General features: G+C 35.8%; 1 protein-coding gene across 1 annotated transcript in view; it reads left to right on the top strand.

The window, feature by feature from the left end:
• Positions 1-24,672, top strand: part of ghrhrb (growth hormone releasing hormone receptor b) — a 71,219-nt gene that overhangs the window by 37,286 nt on the left and 9,261 nt on the right. The window contains exons 3-7 of the mRNA XM_053636257.1: positions 12,487-12,594; positions 19,264-19,358; positions 21,833-21,930; positions 23,582-23,714; positions 23,935-24,088. Of these exons, the coding sequence (XP_053492232.1) occupies positions 12,487-12,594; positions 19,264-19,358; positions 21,833-21,930; positions 23,582-23,714; positions 23,935-24,088 (588 nt within the window). The remainder of the gene's footprint in view (positions 1-12,486; positions 12,595-19,263; positions 19,359-21,832; positions 21,931-23,581; positions 23,715-23,934; positions 24,089-24,672) is intronic.

Raw genomic sequence — 24,672 nt, 5'->3', positions numbered from 1 at the left:
AGTATTAAAATTCTCAAAAATCCTGTGCATGTATAAGGGTTCTACTGTTCTATAGTGAGCTTGATAGAACATGGTAATACTGGTGTGCTTTACTAAAATTACCTACTTGGCTAACATTACATATTGTTTTTTATTGACTGTGATGCATTAAATAACAAACTCCCCGTTCATTCAATCCTAGGAAAAAATGACTCAGTCTAAAACCATACCAAACCAATTTCACATTTCGATTCGTCTGAGCACAGAACAGTTTTCCACTTTGCCTCAGTCCATTTTAAATGAGCTTTGACCCAGAGAAGACGGCTTCGTTTTTGGATCATGTTCACATATGGCCTCTTCTTTGCATGATAGAGCTTTAACCAGCATTTGTGGATAGTACGTTGACCTGTGTTCACAGACAATGAGTTCTGGAGGTGTTTCTGAGCCCACGCAGTGATTTCCATTACAGAATCATGTCCGTTTTTAATTCAGTGCCGCCTGAGGGCCCGAAGATCACAGGCATGCAATATTGATTTTCACCCTTGTCCCTTGCGCACAGAGGTTTCTCCACATTCTCAGAATCTTTTGATTATATTATGTACTGTAGATTATGAGATATTCATAGTCTTCATAATTTTACATTGAGGAACATTATTCTGAAATTGTTCCACAAATTGTAGACGCAGTTCTTTGCAGATTGGTGAACCTCTGCCCAGCTTTACTTCTGAAAGACTCTGCCTCTCTAAGATACTCTTTTTATACCAAACAATGTTACTGACCTGTTGCCAATTAACCTCCTGCTGTTTCTTTTTAGTAACACTTACTTTTCCAGCTTTTTTGAGATGTGCTGCGGCCATCAAATTCAAAATTGCCTTTTTTTTTAATTAAAATGGTACATTTACTCAGTTTAAACATTTGATATGCTTTCTCTGTTCTATTGTAAATAACATATGGGTTTGTGAGATTTGCAAATCATTGCATTCTGTTTTTATTTGCATTTATTTACATTTTACACTGCGTCCCAACTTTTCTGGAATTGGGGTTGTATTGATTGATTGATGTACACGCTATCTGCACTCATAGTGGATTTACTGAAATCTTTAACCCTTAAGGATTCTTTGGTTTGTTCCTCTCAAGGAACAAATCTCATTATGGTTTTCTGGCTATCAGTTAATTGGTTGTCTAATTGTGTTTATACACAACATAACATAAGAAATCTGTTAATTAACATGACTAAGGAACACTCTCATTTTGATTCACTTCTCCCTCTATCTCCCTCTTTCCTATTCTTTCCTCATTTCTGTTCTCCTCTTCTCACTTTTTTCTCCCCTTTCTCCTCTACAACCCGAGTCTCCTTTTTGCTCAGATTTGGTACGTGAATAGGTATATAAAAATAATGCCATTTTATAATGTATAATGAGGCCCAGGCTGTCTTCTGTTCATTTCAAATGATACCAAGATAAACTGCAATAAAATATTTGTTCCTAAGTTGGCTAAATATTTGTAAAAAATAACAATAAATATAATAATAATAATAAATATAATAATAAATATAATAATAATAATAATAACAATAATAATAATAATTATTATTATTATTATTATTATTATTATTATTATTATTATTATTATTATTATTGAGCCATGTCATCAGCTGTAAATGCTAGAATAACATTATTTTTGACAGTCAGAAAGCAACACAATACCTGCGGTCATCTGCTCATCTTCCAACAACACCCCTGTCATTCCTTCTCTCCTGCACAGAAAAGAGCAAAAGTAAAAGAGAATCATTGATTGTCAAGGCGTTCTATTTATAGTATGCTAAGAGCTACTCAGCAGAGGAGCCCCACTGAATTTGAGATCAGAATCTTTCAAACACTGACTTGTGGGGAAAAAATACCTAATGAGTTTCCTGCTTCACCCTTGGCATTTAGACATGCCGCATTACTCACAATGTAGCACTTGCCCTTTCCACCTTCTCCCTTATAATGGTGATGAGTATCCTCCTCGTCCTCCTCATCATCATCATCATCCTCTCTCGGCAGAAACAGGAAACTATCTCTCTGTATGGGCTTGGATGAAGCTCAAAGGATTACTTCTGTATTAACAATTTATTGTAACACTTGGCAGCTATAGGCAGTGTATTTATTTATTTATTTATTTCTGATTATCTTGGTCAGAATCCAAAGTGTGCTTAAAACATAAGCACACGCAGTCATTGCATGCAAATCCATAATCATATCCACAAGCAGACAGGTAAAGGTCATCAGGAGAAATGAATGGATCTCAGAGACATACAGAGACGTAAGGTGATGGAACAACAAGAAATAGTGCAACCAATTAGACAGGTACAGTGCTGTCCTTCTGTTTTTGTGTATATCTCATACTAAATTGTTTCAGAATTTAAAACAAAATCTAAGATAAAACAAAGGCAACCTGAGTAAACACAAAATACAGTTTGTAAATGATAATGTTATTTATTGAAGCAAAAAAGTTATCCAGTACCAACTGGGTCCGTGTGAATATATATTTGCCCCCTTTGTTACTAATTCCCCAAATCTATGAAGCTGCATTCATAATGGAGTTCAGCTGGACTAGACACAACCAGGCCTGATTACTGCAAATCTTGTTCAATCAAATCAACACTTAAATAGAATTTTTTCAACAACATGAAGTTGGTTAAAAGGTCTTACCCAGTTACACACTGAAGGTGATTGAAATACATAAGTCTGGGGTTACAAAGCTATTTCAAAGGCTCTGGGACTCCAAAGAACCACAGTGAGAGCCATCTCCAAATGGAAAAACTCAGCACAGTAGTGAACCTTCCCAGAAGCGGCCGACCTTCCAAAATTCCTCGAAGAGCATAGCAACTACTCATCCAGCAAATCACAAAAAAAGCTAAGGATAACATCAAAGGACCTACAGGCATCTTTCACATCAATAAAGGTCACTGTTCATGACTCATCTATCAGAAAGACACTGGGCAAAAATGGCATCCATGGAAGAGTGGTGAGGTGAAAACCACTGCAACCCAGAAGAACATTAAGGCTCATCTGAATTTTGCCAAAACACACCTTGATGATCCTCAAACCTTTTGGGAGAAAGTTCTGTGGATTGACGAGTCAAAAGTGGAACTGTTTGGAAGACAGGAGTCTCGTTACATCTGGTGTAAACCAAACACAGAATTCCACAAAAAGAAAATCCTACCTACATTCAAGCATGGTTGTGGAAATGTGATGGTGTGGGGATGCTTTGCTGCTTCAGGGCCCGAAAATCCTAAAGGAGAATGTCCGGTCTTCAGTCCGTGAGTTAAAACTCAAACTCAACTGGATTATGCAGTAAGACAATGATCCAAAGCATTTGAAAGAAAGAATTTTTTAGCTTCAATAAAATAAATAAATAAATAAAAACTGTATTGTGTGTTAACCCTGTCCAGGGTGTACCCTGCCTTGTGCCCGATGCTCCCTGGGATAGGCTCCAGGTTCCCCCTGACCCTGAAAAGGAGTAAGCAGTAGAAGATGGTTGGATGGATGGATGGATGGATGTATTGTGTGTTACTCAGGTTGCCTTTGTTTTATGTTATATTTTGTTTAAAGATCTAAAACTATTTAGTATGAACTATACACAAAAACAGAAGAAATCAGCTTTTTCACAGCAGTGTATAAGGCCTGTGATCAGGGGCCAAATTGGATGGTGCCAGATCAAGATTAAAGGGGTCATATGATGATTTTAAAAGTTCATTATTTTGTTTATCAGGTGTAATAGAATCGGTTAACATGCTTTAATGTTCAGAAAACTCATTATTTTTCACATGCTGTACATTATTGCAGTACCTCTGTTTGAAACACTCTGATTAAGTTCCAGCTCCTCCTTCCGAAAAGCTCAGAGTGCTCTGATTGGCCAGCTGTCCCATTGCTTTGTGATTGGCCAAAAACCTCAGGTGTATGTTGGAAATGTAACGCCCCTTACCATAATCACGAGATTCAGCTTCCAAAGCTTCCTAAGCATTTATAAACACAGTTAGTAATGTTGTTGGTTTTACCGTATCAGTTCGAGCCCGAGTCAGATTCTGAAAATGCGGATGATCGAGTAGATCAATCGGAACCAACTTTGCAAGCACGACGTGAGCAGAACACAGTGGGAAGTTTTTATTTGTAACTCTCATACCTTTCAGATGCGATGTTATAACGGTTTAATTTGTCTTTTTCACTGTAACAACTTTATGTCCTGAAATGACAACATAAAGTACAGTTTAAAACATTTAATTATATATATATATATATATATATATATATATATATATATATATATATATGGCGGCATTATGCTGATATTTTAAATTGTGATGTAGACGTTTGGGGTAATAATATCTGGACTTCGATCGAGGCGTTTTAGGCAGGTCCGGAGCAGTGTTCTCTGTTATATAGAATAAATAAATCCCTTTCTGGGACACTGTGAGCTTTGTAACTTTGCAGATCTTGTACATGTACAAACAGATACATTACACACTAAAGGAAAACATTAAAAAGCATCATATGACCCCTTTAAGTTAAACAGCAAGGACCTGTGAAATTTACCTGTATCTGCTTTTTTATGTTTTAAGTTTTGTTAAATACTGTGAAGTTTCATGTGTTTTCCATTTCATACATTTACACATACACATGAGCTTTGTCATTTTCCGGTGTAATCAGAAGACAGTTCCATTTTTACTGTATAAAAATAGTTGTAACAATCACATGATCATTTTGTGCTTGTGCCCTTTACATGGTAGCTTGACAGTAATGAAAACCTATTACAAAACAAATAGCATTATAGCTGTTCTGCTCCCTCACCTCTTATTCCGCTCGACTTTTGCTTCGCTCTGCTCACAGTGACACACACAGTCAGCTCACTGTTCATTGTGTGTGTGTGTGTGTGTGAGAGAGAGAGAGAGAGAGAGAGAGAGAGAGAGAGAGAAAGAGAGAGAAAGGGAGAGAGAGAGATCATATAAATATATGTGAGACAACAGGTCTCAGGTGTGCTACGTTAATAATACCCCTCAAGCTCATCCCCAAACACCTCTCTCGCAGTCCAGACCAGAGGCAATTGCTATAAAATGTCATTAAAATGCAGGAATAAAATGTTTCTATATTAAATGTGAAACATTGCACTGTTTGTTCATTTAACACAAACTATTTGCAATGGTGAAATGCCTGGTGAAAATCTCTGTAGCCCCTGACACACCATCCATAGAATTCTACGGGCTTCCACAGGCTCCTCTGGCAGATTAAATACATGGTTTAATGGGAGAATAGATATCAGGTTATCACTACTTTCAATGAAACTGAGCTAGTTAGTTAGCAGCTTAGCTATCAAATACTAGTAATTGTGTTGACCTGATTTTAGAAAAGTCGTTTGATTCTCTTACTTGAAGAGCAGCTGAGAATTAAAGAGGAAGCCAGACCAACAAATGAAACAGATAAAACATATGTAGACATATACTTCAATACAAACTTGCTACTCAACACCCACACCACCTACATTCATACACCTACACTGCTATTCATTCATCTTCAGTAACCACTTTATCATTACACTGTGTGTATATATATATATATATATATATATATATATATATATATATATGGGCAGTTTCAATACAGCTACAGCTTAATGTTGCACAGCATTATATGGCATTATATTGCTGCTACTCCTCTTCATATCCTTACATTATATTGTTTTAATACTTTCCCATAGTCTACCTCTGTGCAAATACTATTTTATGTCACGGACAGTTGTAAAAAGGATTTCTCTACATGTCATACTGTGTATGGTTGTGTGTGTGACAAATAAAACCTAGAACTTCCCACCATGCCCCCCAATCTAGAAGTTTAACATTTAAAATATTTTAAAAAGAAAGATAGACAGAAAGACAGAAAAAAAGAAAATCCTTTCCATTGTTTCAATGGATAACTCTCTAGTTGGGGCCAGGTTTCCTTTCAAAAAGTCCAAGGTTGAGCTCTGTAAGCACTTTCTTTCAACTGCAGACTAATTTGCATTTTTAGACTTAGTGCTGGTATTTGTTTTAGGAATGTAAATTACAAGGTGATTCCATAGTTTTTTCTCTACTTGATCTGGAGAAAAAAAAAAATCCATGAATTAAAATAATTTCATTTAACTTGTTTGAGGTATGTTTCATGAAGCCAGAATGTTCAGCTATTAAACAAAAATTGGTTTGTGTCATAACTGTGATTTGTTAATTTGCTTTGAAGTAATAAAAAAAAAAAAAAGGCTTATCACACTAAGTGTGGTGATTCCATAATTTTCGTTTGTTGTTGTTGTTGTTGTTTGTTTGGGTTGTAGTAATTGTGGTCCAGTGATGAGGAGTCAGTTAGTCATTTCCAGCAAAGCAAAGATGACAATCTCTTTATGGAAAAATTAATAATAAAGAATAACAATGTTTAGAATTAATAACTATATTATTTAAAAGTAACAAATGTCATTTGTAATGAATAAAGGTGATAAATTATTTATTATTTATGGCTTTAAATGTATTTATTTATGTAATTGGGCATTTAGCCTTCATCTGTGTTTTTTCACTTGTGGACTGTAACGCTATGATGTGGAGTAAGATGACAAAATCATTTATCATTGCTGTATAATTTTCTCTTGTCTTTTGGAACAGAAGAGAGTTAGGGAAGATAATACGTAGAGATTCTCGTACACCGCACAACCTCATCTGTCAAATTGACAGCAAGGGAAGCTGAAGAGGAAGTCCTGTTTTAGTTATTTAAACACCTCTCTACACATGTCGTTGCTCACTTCTCAAGTCATTACTATGAATTATAGAAAATCTGTTAAAATCGTAGCTTTTTGTCTCGCTCAAAAATATACGATATATTCAAATTTCCTGGACATTCTCACTTTACTTGACTCAGTCCCACGTTAATCCATGAGAGCATAAGAGACTAAAAGATTGTTTTTAAATAACAATATTCTGTAGATGGACAGTAATATTTCATAGAACACAAACACACACACACACACACACACACACACAAACACACAGCAAAGCTGCAATTATATTACGACAGAGATGCGCCCTGGGATAGTAGCGAAGATAAATATGGCAATAAGAATGTGATTCTTCAAGTGGTAAGACAAGCTTGAACCCAATGATGGAAGATTTTAGACATTTGAAAGAGATATAGCCTCATTTCCTGTTCGATAAACCTTATTAGAACTGAACACACAAAAGATGTTAGATAACCAATAGCACACAATGTCAATAAGGATGATTCAAAAGGTGCGAGAAAGGAAAATATGAGTTGTCATATAGCCATTGAAAAATAAAATCATATTAACACCTAACCAACCCTCACGCTGTGTGCCATCAAAAGCACCATAATAGCAAGTATCTACCAAAAAGAAACAGTAAGACACTTATTAGCAGTAAACAGTAACAGAAACAGTAAGACACTTATTAGCACATTAGTATATTTTAATGATTTATTTTTCAAGAGTGTTTGTTAGTTATGTGGGGATTTATTTGCCATCATATCTTACTGATCACCAATTCCATTTCATATTTTCTTTTCTGTGAACTGCTGGCCATCACTGGTATAGAAAATTAACAGTTGGTATTGTGTGTGCAAAATGATCACAATGTATACCAATCATCCAAACATCAGTGAACGTTTGCACCTTTTGTAATAGTTGTGTATGAGTCCCTCAGTTGTCCTCAGTGTGAAAAGATTGGTCTCAAATTATGCAGAATTATGCAGAAGATGCTAGAAAAGCAAATCATGTGCAGGACCTGGAGGATTTTTCTGAAGAACAGTGGGCAGTTTAACTGCTCAGGACAAACAAGAGACTCATGAACAACTATCACAAAACATAAACACTCTCATTGATCATCCAGGTAACAACACACAGGATTAAGAATCAAGCGTATGTAAACCTTTGAGCTTGTTTTCAGCTATTATTGTGTCTTGTATACTTATGTAAACATCCGTTGTGTGAAATAGCATATTCTAAATAATACTAAATAACAAACCCTCTTGTGTTTTTTTTTAATTATTAACATTTTGCAGATTCTGCAAGGCATATGTAAACTTATGACCTCAACTGTAATGGGGAGAAAGTGTGCCGTGTTGTTCTTTAATTAATACAAAATTGCACTTGTTTGCAAATTGCTGTTATATAAGAGGAATACAACACCGAGACACATACTGTTATTGGGAAAACAACACACCACCCCATTATGATTATTATTTATTATTATTATCTGATTATTTTTCTATGACAGCACATGCCATCATGCATTATTCCCTACATTACATGCTTGATGACTCTTAATAATTGCTGGATATTAATAATGTAACCCTTATTTTAGCTACACATTAAAGTCTCCATTATAATTATAGAGTTAGTCTTGATCTTGACACTAAGATCATTGTAATTTGAGCTTTCAGTCCTCATCGACTTTTATTCGTCACTTTTCCGCCTGATTAATGGAGCTCTGTGGGCTACAGTTCAGTTCAACTGTGTGTGCTCAAGTGTTACACAATCTCAACCTTTGAAAGACATTACTTTCAGAGATGTTGACTTATATAAATAATACTATTCATTTTTATACCCTTGCATGTTGCATTCATAAAACATCCAGGTTTGGAGTCGAATTGTTGCATTCAAAAACCACTAACTGCACAAAAGTTACACAAGTAATATGCTTATAATATGCTTTGCAGAGAGCCTTAAAATAAGGCATACGATTTGGATTTTAATTTAAAAAGCATACGTAATAACCCTGTGCTTCTCCCAGCTCTGACAGCAGAGACCAAGAGACAACTGAATAGCCTCGCCATGAAAAATAAATCTGCAGTTTTTTTTCACCAGCGCTTTGATAGCGGCTGTGCTAATGAAGCGACGTCAGGTCTTCAAAGTCTCTCGGTCCTGTGGGGGCCACTGCATGCTCACATGGATCACTGAGTGTGGGTCCTGCCACAGCACTGATTGAGATTTGCAGACACGCACTCCTTTCAGCAGAATTTCCCAGCATTCCACACTGCTTTCTTCAGTCTTGTTGACACTCTTTATTCATGTCTCTGTTACTTGTATTGATTTCTCAAAGAACTGAGGATTGCACGTCACTGAGCATTATTGGGTTGTTGAGCTCAGGTGTTGGGGTAGATTGGCTGTAGTCCAGTATGAATGAAATTAATAAGGAGAATATGAATTATGGGAGAATGTGGAAATGGATTGATACATGCCCAGATGGTGGATTAAATAGAAAAGTAAGTAGATTTGTTTTTTTTAGAAAACATACATACCCTGGTGAATAATGATTTTAGATGCACTGGCACTGGTCTGTCATGGTGCCTCATACCTGCATAAATCCCAGGTTATTACATTTTTGGAAACTGTTGGTGGTGGTTCTGGGGTGATGCATACTTTATATGTCAAAGATACCCAGATTTATAAACATGTTCTGAGAACATAGCTTTGTGACAATCTCTATTGTAAAAAAAAAAAAAAAAAAAAAAAAAAAAAAAAAAAGGATATTTTTTAATTAAATTAAACATACAGTATTGGTGCATGAGCTTTGGCATCAATTGCAGACAAAAACATGTTAGAAATGAATAAAATATAACAAGCCATGCTGTTACAGGAAAATAATCAAAGACTGCATTGTGTGATATAGCTCAACATGAAGCAATGTTACCACCCTAAAGTTGATTCTTTTCCTATGACAACTGATCTCAAAAAGTTTTATTCCTCTTATACCAGAACAAGTTTCCAATAATTACAATGTTTTAATCTACTGATAAATTTTGCATCATACAACACCATTTTGCAACTAATTAGGTTAATTATCAAAAGTTCAGTAACATGATTGGTATAGAAAGAGTATCTTAGAGAGGTAGAGTCTCTCGGAAGTCAAGATGGGATGGAATCTGGAATTGGGGTTGTACTTTTAAACTGTTTATAGTTACATTTAATGTTGTGGAACGTCCATGAGGCAAGTTAATTCTGTTATCAATTACAGTGTAGCGGATATAAACAGTTGTTTTCTCACCAGCTTCTTTTTATTTCTCTCTCTAGACAAAATAAACAAAACAGGACTTATTATGTTACTGAGAAACGAGAAAACAGAAAGTCCCCTGCACTTAAGACTTTTCCATGGTTGAAAAAACATTTTTGCTCTTTCTAGTGTACAGTAATGGTTTTATGGATAAATATATTTATATGAACCTTGTTTCTCCAAATAAATCTAACAGTCTGTCCATGTGGAAACCGCTACCTGAGGTGAATTTAAACAGTCCACACTGACTTGATTTGATCCAAGGAGCTGGGCTGATGCGTCAGGGAGTGGGAGGGGTGCACTGATTCAACTGTCAGTGAAAATGACCCAGCCACTAACCCAGCAGTTGGGTTACACAAAACTACCCAAAAACTACCTAAGACTGAAAAAAAAAAAACCTGATTAAATGACCCACAAGTCTCAACCTAGTATTTGGGTAGAAAAAATCACCCAGCATTTTTTAGAGTGCAGTATTGCAAGATGTAGAACAATGCAGAGATAAATATATTTTGCTTGTTTAGTAGGAGAAAAATAACAGTCGTGTTATTAAATTGGTTTATATTCTTATATTTGTTATTCTCCATAAGAATACCTTTGTTTAATAGGCTTCCGGCACAGACAGTGCAAACTAGAGAGACCGATGCACATCTTTACACTAGCCTGTTTTCATGATTTTGCCAATTCTGAAGAGTTATTGATGAGGAACTCACAGCCATGCTGTTGTATAACCTGTATTCTTATCTATGTCTTTAAAGACTTGCTGTAAGAATAGGTAGGAAGAATTACATGAAAGGGGTTAAAAGGTCTCTTATTTGGATTGTGCAAGGTATGACTCATAGTTTTAGACTTTTGTGTCATTGAATGGAATACAGTTTAACCGCACACTTTTATACCAAGTAGTTCATTCTGTACACAGCCGCCTTTTCATTAAAACCAATTAAAACCCATTAGTAATCAAATACTGTCAGTCTTCTTCTGACACAAGTCTTTATTCAATGAGTTACTTAATGACTTGCATTCCCTTTCTAAGCTTTTTAACAGCTCTGTGGTTGACCATTTCCGACACTTAACAAAGGCTTTTAAACTACAGTTTGCACTGCACACAGAGTGTATTTAGTATGCAGTCTCAGGCTCAGTTTGGATGATGAGCTGCATCCTTAGCAAACTGAATGTTAATTTCAGACCCAGTGCAAGCCCATTTTACTGACACATCAAGTTTTGTTTTGCACTGCGCCTCCTGACGTACAGTGTGTACATCCTGCCCACAGTGTGTTAAAAGATGCATTTAATGTAGAAGATTTTGTTTTTTAAAAAATAATGGCACATAACATAACGGTAACATTTTACAATAACAGTACATGAATTATAATGTGCGAATACCTGAATGAATACTTACTTAAATATGACCTAATGAGTCAAGGCGTGTACTAATCACAAACCAATGAAGAGCTAACTATGACGTGAGTCTTATGAATTCATGCGTGAATAACGACCACCTTACATGTTAGTACATGTACATGTTAGTACATGTTTGTTAGCTAATGTATTAATTAGTATGTAGTGGTAAACTAAATCAAATGTGCTCTATAAAAAAGAATATCCATTAAATGTGCATTAATTCAGCTATTAGTGCATGATTATTCAGGTAATGTTATTGTAAAGTGTTACCAAAAATAAATTCCCATGGTTATAATAGTTCCAGTCAAGATGCAGTATATAGCTAAACAGACATTCTGTATTAAAGTATCTAAAAGATCCCAGGCCATTATAGATGCAAACTATGCATTATGCAATGCAGTAAGAATTATGGTATATTTTAGCCACTATCAAGCATGAAGCATGTGGCATAGAATTTGCCAAATATTAGCATAGGCTTTAACACACCAGAACGTCTATGAATAGCTCTTGCTTAAAGATTCGCTCATTCTGGCATCCTGTTGGGAATATCAATGTCTAACGTGTTTAGTGAGTGCTTTACATTTAACATTTTTTTCCATGACTGAGTTCCCAAAGCCATCAGAACCTCACCATGCTGTTGTCTCTCTCTCTCTCTCTCTGAGACCTGTGTCTTTTTTAAGAGAAGTGTACCAATATATGGATTAAGTCTCTGGATTATCAGGTTTAAGACATTTAGTTTTATAAACACTAAAGAGCTGAAGAGCTCTGCTCATTCCTGATTTTATGCAGCTTCTTTTATCTGTCTTCAGAGAACCCATATTCCGTGTATATTTCAGCGCACATCCTGTCTGTCTTGTGTTCTCCTATCCTCAAAAGTTTTATTGCCATTTATTTGATATTTTTAGGTGGGTTTTTTTTTTGCAGTCGTATTGTATTTCTGTGGTATACACTTTATTTAGAGCAATAACAGTTACTGCACCACAATACAAAAAAATATGGCTCAAAACAGTTATTGAAAAAGATGCATGTGTTTTTGTACTTTTTAGGCTGCCGAACAGAGTGGGATGAGGTTCACTGCTGGTACAGAGCTGAAGTTGGCCAAGTGGTTAATGTCTCTTGCATTGAAGTTTCCCAGCTCTTTGCCAACAACAACGGTAATCACTCAGTGCGCTCCTTTATCTCTGCTTACGCCACAACACTGTTGTCCATTTTGATTGGTCAGGAAGTGCTGATTAATTTTCTATAACAGCCGCTCTGACAGTAGTGCTGGCTGCGTGGCTCATATTAACGCACACATTCTAATATTAGTTATTGTTTCTACGGTAACAATTTACACAGCAACTTGTATGGTGGACACTCCACATAAACAGATTAAAACAAATGTAATTGTTGATATAGTCACCGTCACTCTCTAGAGTCTCCGCTGTCTTTAGTGTTCCCAAAGTTTTCAGGATGGAGGGCTTTACAGCTTCTCAATAACATGTAAAGCTGCAACTTTTCTGTCTTACGTATTAAATTGAAAGGACAAAAAAAAGAGGCTGGTGAGGGATCAACCATTTATAGCTGTTATAACACAACTGATAACAGAAACTATATCATCCCGTGTATAATATTGTGGATGTTCCACAATAATAAACATAACTATAAATGGATAAAATGTATGACATCGTTCCCTAATGAATAGTGTTAGCGTTAACAATTTGATGTGGAACAAGAGGAACAAAACACTTCAAAATGTGCTGTTATGGGAAAATAATCAACTTTGGTGTGGTAACGGTATCTCCACTTTGTGTCGAGCTAATTATTTTCCTATAACACCATGCTCTTTTGTGTCTTATTCCGTCCTTATTTAATGCAGTTTATAGCTTAGTATTGTTTAGTTTGTACAGATTACACACAGCATGATGCAATGCATATCTGCTGATTATACACTGTGGAAGAACAGGAGAACTTGCTTTATCTAGACACTTGTGCTTTGCTCCTAGTGTATTTGTCAAACACTACAGCCACTTTAAACAGCTGTCAAATATCACTGCCATTTTCAGATTAGACTTGGATAAAATGACGCTTTGTCTGCAGCTCCATGTCCTTACAATCACAGAGCTTGAGTAACCAGAGGACTTTTACAGCCTTGCCCTATATACACAAAATTGTGGATTGGCCATAAATGTGCCAAGCCCAGGACACAGCTCTCGAGTGTTCTGTAAACATTTAAACAGTGTTCACCCAGATACACATCCTGGAAAGACAGAAACACTGCTAGTTATTACAGCTCTTCTGTAATATGTTCTAATACGCAAAGCAACCTAGATGAATTGTGCAAGAGTGCACAGTACGTAAGTATGAAATATACAGTACTGTGTGGAAATATATAGTACTGCACAAAAGTCTTTATTTTAACTCAGGAAAACCTTCAGACTTCCAAACATTACTTTTCCAACAAACAATTAAGTGTTGCAGAAAAATGTTTGTATTTCAGTAAAGAATGTAACATACTACCTAATAGAAAATTTCCTTATAAAACTGCACAAAGTGTACCTGAGACTATTGATGCATTTTTAAAACACAAAAAGTTGTGACACCAAATATGGACTTTGTTTAGTTTATTACTGTTTTCGGTTCATTATAGTAGCTTTTTTTAAGGTATAAAATGTTAGTTTAATTATTTTTGAAGACATCGTCACTTTACCACGTCTTTACATGTGCCTACGAAGTTTTACAGATTTTTTTTCAACGTGTGAAAATAAACAAAATGTTAAAAATGCATAATACATGTCTTCTAAAACATTATAAAATTTGGTATCAGGGACATATCGCATAAAAATACAGTATTTTAAAATACTAAGATAATAACACATTAATAAGTAATTCACATGTTAAAAAAAGTGATGACCAGTTAAAAAATTTAAATGCATGATAGATAGATAGATAGATAGATAGATAGATAGATAGATAGATAGATAGATAGATAGATAGATAAGCAGTTGTTCTTTCTGCTTGTCTCTAAAACCTTTTTTTTTTTTTTTTTTTAATTAAATGTGAGAATTACCAAAAACTCAAAACAAGTCAAAAGTGCACCACAGCAAATCTTGGTGTTAAACACACACACACACACACACACACACACACACACACACACACACACACATACACATATAACACTATGACTAGCAAGGGCTTCCATTTCCCTGACTAAAAAAAAACAACAACAACAAGCTGTATAAATGAGACAAATGTTGTAATATTGCTTTCTGCAGTGAAAACTGTTTGGTGCCAAGTAAATAATAAAATAATGAAAAATCAAAGGGGTCATGAAAGAAGGCAGAGCACTAGGAGCCAGAGGAGGTTAGTGCTGTTGCACTGCTTGTTAGCACTGTGATTCATTGCTAGCGAACGCTTCTTCATTCCTGTAGGACCTCACCTTAGACCTCTTACCACACAAGGCAACCGCATGCATTCAGCCAACTTTCAACCTACGTTAGCTTCAGGGTGATAGACCTGCCATGCTATGCTAATTCTAGTAACAACAGGCAAGAACAAAAACTCCCATTGGCAAGCTAACACCAAACCACCCACTTAGCATGACTTATACTGGTATACAGCTGAAAATGGCAGAATGGTACAATAAATATGAAATGCAACATACATAGATGAATCTAATACACATTCAGAAAAAAAATAGCATATAGGTATTGTCTAAAAGCACTACACACATACTGGTGTACTATTGTTTTACATGGTTTATACTGTGGGCCCTCAAACCTTTTTGTCCCCTGATACCATTTTAAGGGCTTATTCACACAATTCACATAACCCTAAAAAATGTTTAAAAAGCTTATTTTTGCTTCTCTGAGAGCTAAATAATATGCCATGGCTTTAAAGGGTTAACATGAACCAATTCACTTTTCAGAGTACTTACACATAACGTTCTGTAAATGATCTTTTTAAACCTGTATCTCTTAGTTCACTTTGCCTGACTACAGTTTGTCCAGCTTGTTTTTTTCTTGTTTTTTTTTAACTGAATAATGTTTCATTGTCATGGGTAGATTGACATGTAGGCTGCTCCAGGTTTACGTAAGGTTATAAGTGTGTTTGTGTGGGTCGCAGGTTGTCAGTGTACAGTTTTATCTTTCGCTGCTGGATAAGGCATCAAGACGTCAGACGTCCTACCGCTCCAACATGCTGTCCACCCACAGCATCCAGTTTATTTCCTAATCAGGTTGAGTGCAGCTGCTTCTCGATAATGTTCACTGCTTTTATTAGCAGTTTTTCCATTTCCTGCAGTTACCCCTTCTGTTGTTTAAAGCTTCCTGGGAAAAACAATCATGTTCCAGGTCAAACTGATGGAATTTATGCACATTGTTTTGCCAGTTTATTCGTTAAACAGGTGTACATGCTACATACGTGTATCATTATTCCCAGGATTGGCTCTGGATCCATAGTAACCTTGACCAAAAAAAAGGGTACTGGAGATGAATAAGATATATTTACAAAGGTGTGAATATAATAATATAATAATTAATGCATAATACATTTTTCTCAAATTTATACAGTAATTAATATGTAACAAAAGAAAACTTGATTAGTTGACAATACTTCTTAACTTTTTTTAATGACTTTTCAATTTCAATTTCACTTTTACATGCCTAAACCTCTAGGGAAATCAGTAACTATAAAGATAAGTCAAAGGGTCCTTAATGAAAATAATATGAACAGACGTGAGCTGCTGTGTGGGTGTCAGGGCAAGGTTGGCAGGGTTGATTGTGTGTGTGTTTCAACAATTCACTGTTTGGGCCCATGTGTTTAGAGACAAAGAGATGATAGACATGTATGTATTGATGTGGATTTGTGCAAATGTAGTCTTGAGGTCATTAATAAGGTAGGAGTTTATATTAGGACAGAAAGCTTCACTCCCCAATGATACTCAGTCTTTTTGCAAGAATAACTATTTTCCTTTTTTTCCCTTTAATGCTCAGCTCTGCACACACTTTTTTTTTATTAAAAAGGGTCATAAAAGGTTGTATTTTCGCACATAATAGGCTAAATAGATAATCAACTATCATCAGCATCACTGATTGATTGATTGATTGATTGATTGAAGAGTTAATATACAGGGTATTGTGTCATACTAAGACAGTGTAAACAATCGTTTTCCTCTCTCAACAGGAAGTGCAGTTTCCAACATAATTTGGTGTGGTAGAAAAAAGTGTTGGTAATGAGTGTGAAATTAGCGTTCAATTTACTACGCACATACAGTGATGTGAAAAAATAAATACACCCCATGGAAATTGTTCAGGGTTTTTTGGACAAGCAAACTTTTGATCCTCTTTGAAATGACTTTTCAATTTCAATTTCACCTTTTTTTTTTTTTTTGCCTAAACCTTCCCCCGTGACCCTGTGTAGAATATAAGCGTTACTGTATGCACTATGGATGGATGGACTTATGAAGTAGCTGCTTATTCTCTACACCACTGTCTTTTCATGAAAACCACTGAGTAATCAAATGCCAGTATCATCTGTATTAAGTTCATCCAACCTGTCTTGCTCTGAACTGAGTATTTATTTAATAAGAACTTCTTACATGAACACATCACCTTCCTTCCTGAATATTTCCATTTCCATTTCCTCTGTAGTCCTGAGCATTTTGACAGCTCTGTGGTCCAACACTTAACAGAGGCTTTTAAACATTAACTTGCGCTTTTGATGCAGAGCACATTTAATATGTGGTCCCAGGCATAACTTACATGTACAGTTACAGTCATGTGAAAAAATAAGAACACCCCATGGAAATTGTTGGCTTTTTTGACATATATGGACAAGCAAACATTTGATCATCTTTGAAACAGTAACTATTAATGAAGTTGATATATGTGAACAAAACCACAAGGCTTTTTCAATTGTTTATTCATCAGAAATATCAGTAGATGTGATATACTTCTGTGGAAAAAGTAAGTACACCCTTGGCCTCAGAAGCTAGTATTGCCCCCTTTAGCAGAAATAACTTTTTGCATAATTGTCCACCAGGCTTGCTGGAATGTTTTTTGACCATTCTTCCATGCAATATTCTCTCAGTTACAATATATCTTTAAGGGTTTTCCTGCATGTGCTGCCCATTTCAAAATCCCCCCCCTCCCCCCCCCCCCACACACACAACATTTCAATGGGATTCACATCCAGGCTTTGACTAGGCCATGCCATAACCCTCCATTTCTTCTTTTTGAGCGATTCCTTGGTGGATTTGCTAGTGTGCTTAGGATCATCATCCGATTGAAAGGTCCACTTTCTGTTTAACTTCAGCTTTGACATTATCTTCAAGCACACTTTGATATGATGCAGAATTCATTTTTTAAACAATGAATGCAAGCTGTCCAGTCCCTGAGGCAGCAAAGCAACCCCAAACCATAACATTTCCACGTTTTCCTTACAGTAGAATGATGTATTTCAAATAATTTGGAGATCTTTTTAAATCCCTTGCCAGACTCATAGGCATCCACAACCTTTTTTCTGATGGCCTTACAGAACTCTTTAGGTCTTGGCATGATGACACCACACACTTCAATAGCAAAGGGAACACCAGACACTAGATAGGAGAGGGGTATAAATAAGTCCGGTTCCACCTGCACTCCCTCAGCAGGTTCTGATCGCTGGCTCCCAGTCTTGAACACCTAATTCTAGCTTTATGGATTTGAAGATGGGTGTGATAAATGTAGGGGTGTACTTACTTTTTCCATGTGACTGATCTGTTTTTTGTTCATTTAAATTCTGAAAATTACTACAAAATGTCAATTTTATGTCATTTGATAAAGTGTATCACCTTCATTAATAGGTACTATTTCAAAAAGGCCCAAAAGTTTGCTTGTCCAAATATGTCAAAAAATCCAACAATTTCCATGGGGTGTACTTATTTTTTACATAACTCTATTCTATTTCGTGAGATAGAATGTACATTATGCCACAAATTATTAGTAATTAATAATTACAGTGTACAATTATATTACATTGTGGCATATATTATGCATGGATAATGAAATCAGCAAAGTTGGGGATGTTTTTCTGTAAACTGTTTCATTCTTTGGAAGTGAATCTTAAATTTACTGTTTCATATGTAGAGCTGACAGAACTCACGTCATCTGAGCCAAAAGTCAAGAATACATGAATTTTCTTTCTGCCTCTCCATCATTTTGTCACTTGCTTTTTTCTTTTTTTTCTGACCCTCTTTCAAAGTATGTGTTTGCTCTGTCACAGTTGAATAAAACATTACAGTAGTATCACTCATTCTCTCTCTCTTCTTTGCTCCATCTCTGTCTCCTTCACCGTTCTGATCTACCTTTTTTTATTTTCAGTTCATATTATTCAAATTATACTGGTATTTCCTGCCATAATTCCATTAATCCTCTCTGTAGCTCTCTCCATTAATCCATTTCTCCCTAGAGTGAAGGAAAGATGTTGTACTAGTGTGAGCTGTGCACAGAGGCCTTTAATCGAAAAGATAAAGGCAGAAACAGCACTTAGAGCTCAGCGTGCCAGCCAGTGAACTCATCTGTAGTCCGATCTACACAACGGAAAACAAAAGCAATAACGGAAACCATAATCAAATCAAAAAAAATGCTAATCTTATTCACAGCAGTGTGCTACAGCGAGAAGTGACCTTTGTCATTATGGAGCAAGTGTCCGTAATTGAAGTGTCTTCTTAGAGATGGAGATTTAGTTTGTATTATGCATTCTGTGGTTTTATGATTATACATGCTAATTATTCCACTATGATTTTGAATACTTTGTTTTAAAAATACAAATAGTGCTTCATGAACCTTTTTCTATTTCAGGTTACATATACAGGAACTGCACAGAGAACGGCTGGAGTGAAATTTACCCATCATATGAGCATGCTTGTATATTACCAATGGTGGAAGCAACTGAGGTGAAAACTACTTCTCTGTTAATGCACATATTTTTTTGTGATCATGGGGCAAATGCAAAAATAAGCCACATCATACATTACCATAAGAACTAACATAGCTAATAGTGTTGCATCCAAAAAGGGACATATATTACATAAGGAAACACAACAGGATGCGCTGTTATAGGAAAGCAATCAAGTGGTGAGATGCTGTTACAACCCCAAAGTTGATTTGATGAATTGAGATCTTGTTAATCTTTGACGCTGATGCTTTGAAAAATATGCACATAAGTAGTCTGCCATTAACAAATGCACAGATGTTACCAGCTTCAGATCTTCAGTCTGCAGCTCAACCACCCCCTTGTTGCCACTGTGAGCTGCTACGATAATCAAATCAGCTCATTTTATTCCTTTTAAGTACCAAATGTAAAGCTCAGCTCATTTTTTTTGAGGTGACATACAATTTCATTTCACTTACAGATTTTAGATATATTTGTAGATTATAGATAAAGTCTTTGGGGTTCACTCAATTACATGAGCCTCTAGGATATAGAATTTATATCGTCTCGTTTGATGAGTTTTGGCTGTTAACAAATGTATTTTTGTGGACTTGCAGTCAAGCGTAACGGCACTACTAATGGTCATATGTAAATTACACAGATTGGTACAGAAGCCAGGCTGGGGCCTTTAGACTGTAGATTCATGATGCCTATCAGTGACAGTCATGTCAGGTGATTACACCGAGTGAAACACCCCCTAGGGCACACGGTGGCTTAGTGGTTAGCACGTTCGCCTCACATCTCCAGGGTTGGGGGTTCAATTCCCACTGCTGCTCTGTGTGTGCGGAGTTTGCATGTTCTCCCTGTGCTGCGGGGGTTTCCTCCGGGTACTCCGGTTTTCTCCCCCAGTCCAAAGACATGCATGGTAGGTTGATTCACATGTCCAAAATGTCTTTAGAGTATGAATGCGATGGATTGGCACCCTGTCCAGGGTGTACCCTGCCTTGTGCCCGATGCTCCCTGGGATAGGCTCCAGGTTTCCCTGTTACCCTGAAAAGGATAAGCGGTATAGAAGATGGATGGATGGAAACACCCCCTAGATTTGATCTCCATTTTGGCTGATATTTTCAGTCCAGTTGAAACATCCATAACACATCATCAGCAGTGTCTGAGAAGGCACATGCAAAATATTGCAAGTGTAATAAACCTGCATAAGGTGGAAGATTAACTTTATTATTTACTCTATCATAGATTAAATATACATTGTCCAATTAGAGTACAAATTACACATCATTTGGAGTTGTTAACAGATGTAATATTTTAGCCCTCCTACAGTAGCTAACATCAGGACTTATCATGTCCTAACCAGACCATTGGTTTGTATGCTGGGAAGGTTAGAACCTGTTATTGGATTGGAAACAATTCAATTTGGCAGCCCTGATTTCTACCCTGATTAGCACTGCCTCTGCAGGCATGCTCATGCATTAAAACAATCCGAGATTTATTGGTTTGACGTGAAGTTTTTATTCATCCTTATGACATGGTGTGTAAATCTTAAATATACAGTATAATACATTAAATGCAATGATCAGCAGTAGTGTTGTTGCATAAATACATTCATCCAAAGTGTATGGACAAGAAGGAAGGCAGTTTTACAAGCGGCTGATTTGTGTTATGTTGTTGTTGTTGTTTTTTTTAATAGACTACGGCATCCCCACGTATTCCCCTTCAAACCAAGCCCTAGTAGATAATTCAGTGAAATGGATGACGAGACACCTCCAGAGACATTCTTTAGTGTGAGTGTGAGAGACAGAGAGTCTGAGCATATCTGGACTACAATGCTGTTGCATTTAATTTCAATGTAGCGCACAAACAAAGAAATGGAAACAGACTGAGAGAACGAGATTAATGACAAAGATAAAGCTGCACTTCCTGAGCTCTTGCCCCAACATTTGTTTTCCTTTGTACACTTTCACCATTTTTCCTCTCTCAAGCACTCTATCAATAGGCCTGGATATGCAATCAGATGCTAATGAGAGCTTAGGAACACTGCCTTGCATTAAGAGCACTCACATGATAAGCCTTAACACACACAAACACACACACACACACACACACACACACACACACACACACACACACACACACAAACACACACTTAACAAGGTCTTTATGCATGAATGAATGCACAGACACAGAAAATGATGAGGTGATCAGGACTAACAGTGGAACATGGTCCTAATGCAATCAAACTAATTACTGCAGCCAAGAACACAATAAGACTTTCCTAGGAAGGTAGATTTAATTTTCACTGGTTAGGGGTTTTCCTTTAAGTGACATGGATTTATCAATTAAGTTTAATTAAGTTCAATTAAGTTTATAAGGTACATATAAGGTACACATACAATATAAGGTACATCAAGGTAATTGATGTACCTTATTTTGAAGGTGAAGGGGAAACTGCTGTACTTTATCACTCTTATTTCTCTTTTACAGGACTCGTATTTTTCTACGTTCAGACAGGTGTACACTGTAGGCTACGCTACCTCTCTCATCTCCCTCATATCAGCCATCATCGTCTTTACAGCCTTCAGGTATTCATAAAATCTAGACATTTCTGTATTTATCTACACAAATGTTATCCAAAATGCATTGTAGAACGTGACCAATTTAGTGAGCAGTTCAATTTAACACATATTAACATGTACGTATTGGTGGATAATTTTATATATAATTAAAACCAGATTCAATACATTCATCCATCCATTTATTCAATCACTCATCTTTACTTGGAGCATCATCCTGATCATGGTTGTCCTATACACACATTCACACACTCATTCACTCCTAGGGGCAATTTAGTGTACTCAGACCACATACAGGTAGGTAGAAGGAAACTGGCAGCCTTACAGAAATGTCACAAATTTTACATGTGAACACGAGTCACATAAAATTTATACCTGGTTTATACACACTTTGTTTTGTTTCACACTTTCTCACATGTGAAGGCCATCAGTTTATATTTTTTATGGGTTTTATTACATGATTTATTTATTTTCACGCGTTTCCGTTTTAAATGTGATTTTTACACATGATTCATTTCTTTGTATTTTTTTTATGTTTATTTCATTATCACATGTGATTTATTGCTACATGATTAATTTTCACATGCAAGTTATTTTCACACCTGATTTTCTGCACATGATTCCTTCATTGTCACGTGATTTTTCACATAATTCATAGATTTTTATCATAAAAATTTCATTCAATTCTTTCGTGATTTTTTACTATTCATTCATTGTCGCGTGATTTATGTCCACATTGTTTATTTATTGTGAAATGATTTTTTACATGATTCATATATTTGTTCTCGTGATTTTTTTCATAAGCTTAATTTATTTTCAACATTTTTTCCACATATGATTTTTTTTTTTTTACGTGTGAGTCTTTTTCATAGGTAAGTTTTGCCACAAGATTCATTTTCACATGTGATTTTTTTTTTCATTATTCATTTTTACATGTAAGACGTTATTTATTTATCACAGATGTTTTTTTGTTATTTCTATGATGTCACACATGTTAATGTAATTTCACGTGTGCAGTTTCAGCATATAACGTGGTTAAATTCCACTTATTTTATACACATATATTTTCACATGTAATCACATACAGTGCCCTCCACTAATATTGTAAATTTGTCTTTATTGTTTAACGTTTTGATCTTTTAATGCTCTGATCTTGTGGATATCAAACAATTGCAAACAAAACACATTTTTATCAAAAAAAATCTTTTCCTGTTATCAATTCCCTGTTCCTAGTCAACCAGGTGTACAAAAGAAAATTAAAATATCAATGGGAATATTCTTCAAATATAATTTTCTCATATGAATCCATCAGGGTTCAAATAATTGTTGCACACCTATGTTTAACAAAAATATTTTTTTTATAAACCTGTCTTGTGTTTGCAATTGTTTGATATCCATGAGAGCAGAGAATTTTTGTGAATTCTTTTAAAAAAGATCAAAAGGTTAAACAATAAAGACAATTTTCCATAGCCTTCTTTGCTCATATTTACCAAGGGTGCCAATATGAGTGGAGGGCATTGTATTACTCATGTAATATAATAAACAAAAACATAATAAACAGAATAATATGATCATATGTTAAATGTTTGTGAAATAGCGAGTGTTCAAAAAAAAACCTTCTGTAAAAATTTGTCATTTTGTGTTTACAATTTTAAAACAGGAAGTTCCATTGTACAAGGAACTACATCCACATCAACCTGTTTTCCTCCTTCATCCTGAGAGCTAGTGCAGTCTTTATTAAAGATGGAATCCTCTTCATCGATGAAAACCAAGACCACTGTATCATGTCTACAGTAAGACCCTCCAACTCTGAACATGTCAAACTCTCACCAACTCCATATGTTCATGTTACAATGTGTAATGCTGTACTCAGGGTTTACTTGCAACTGTTCCTTACCCTGGACTGTTCACGTAACATTCCATGTGTAAATAAGGTTGTTTACTATCAGTACTACAGCAATCAGGTTTCACAGTCATCTCTCTGTTTTTCCTACACAACATCTTACTCTCTAGGAATCATGTAAGGCTGCAGTTGCCTTTTTCCAGTTTTGCATCTTGGCTAACTACTTCTGGCTCCTGGTGGAGGGCATGTACTTACAGACCCTGCTGGCTCTCACATTTGTCTCACAAAAAAAGTATTTTTGGTGGTACATCCTTATTGGCTGGGGTAAGCTACAATCAGATACTTTTATCCAGGGGAATTTAGAAATAAATGAATGAAATAGGGATGAAAAGTTAAACGCTCACCATAAGATATGGACACATCTCCATGTTAGCATGTTGCTGTATTTTAACTGTTTGAAACAATTTAGAATAATAGTGAAAGTGTCCAAACCATAAAACAGTACATATGGAATTATGCAGCAACAAAAAAAAAAGAAAGGTCAAGCATCAATCACATTAGTAAATTCAGTAATACAGTGATAAATGTAGATTTTACAGTAATTTATTGGCAAGCTGGCTTGCCAAAAAGTACTATAAAATTTACAGTAAACAACTTTACAAAACATTTTGTACAGTAAACTACTGTCAAATCATATATAGTAGAAAGAAACTCTGAATCTAGTATATTTGCTAGATGCAGTGTACAACTGAGCTGGGTAATATTCAAGGACCCAGTGAAGGCAGTTTAGTGGTGCTGGGATTTGAACAGCTGACCTTCTCATCTGTGACTCAGAGCCTTAACCTCTGAGCCACCACAACGACAGACCCTCTGAAAATATTGGAACAACAAGGCCAATTCTATTGTTT

This window comes from Ictalurus furcatus, chromosome 11, assembly GCF_023375685.1.
Source record: "Ictalurus furcatus strain D&B chromosome 11, Billie_1.0, whole genome shotgun sequence".
Lineage (NCBI taxonomy): Eukaryota > Metazoa > Chordata > Actinopteri > Siluriformes > Ictaluridae > Ictalurus > Ictalurus furcatus.
This window is presented reverse-complemented; position numbering and strand designations above follow the sequence as displayed.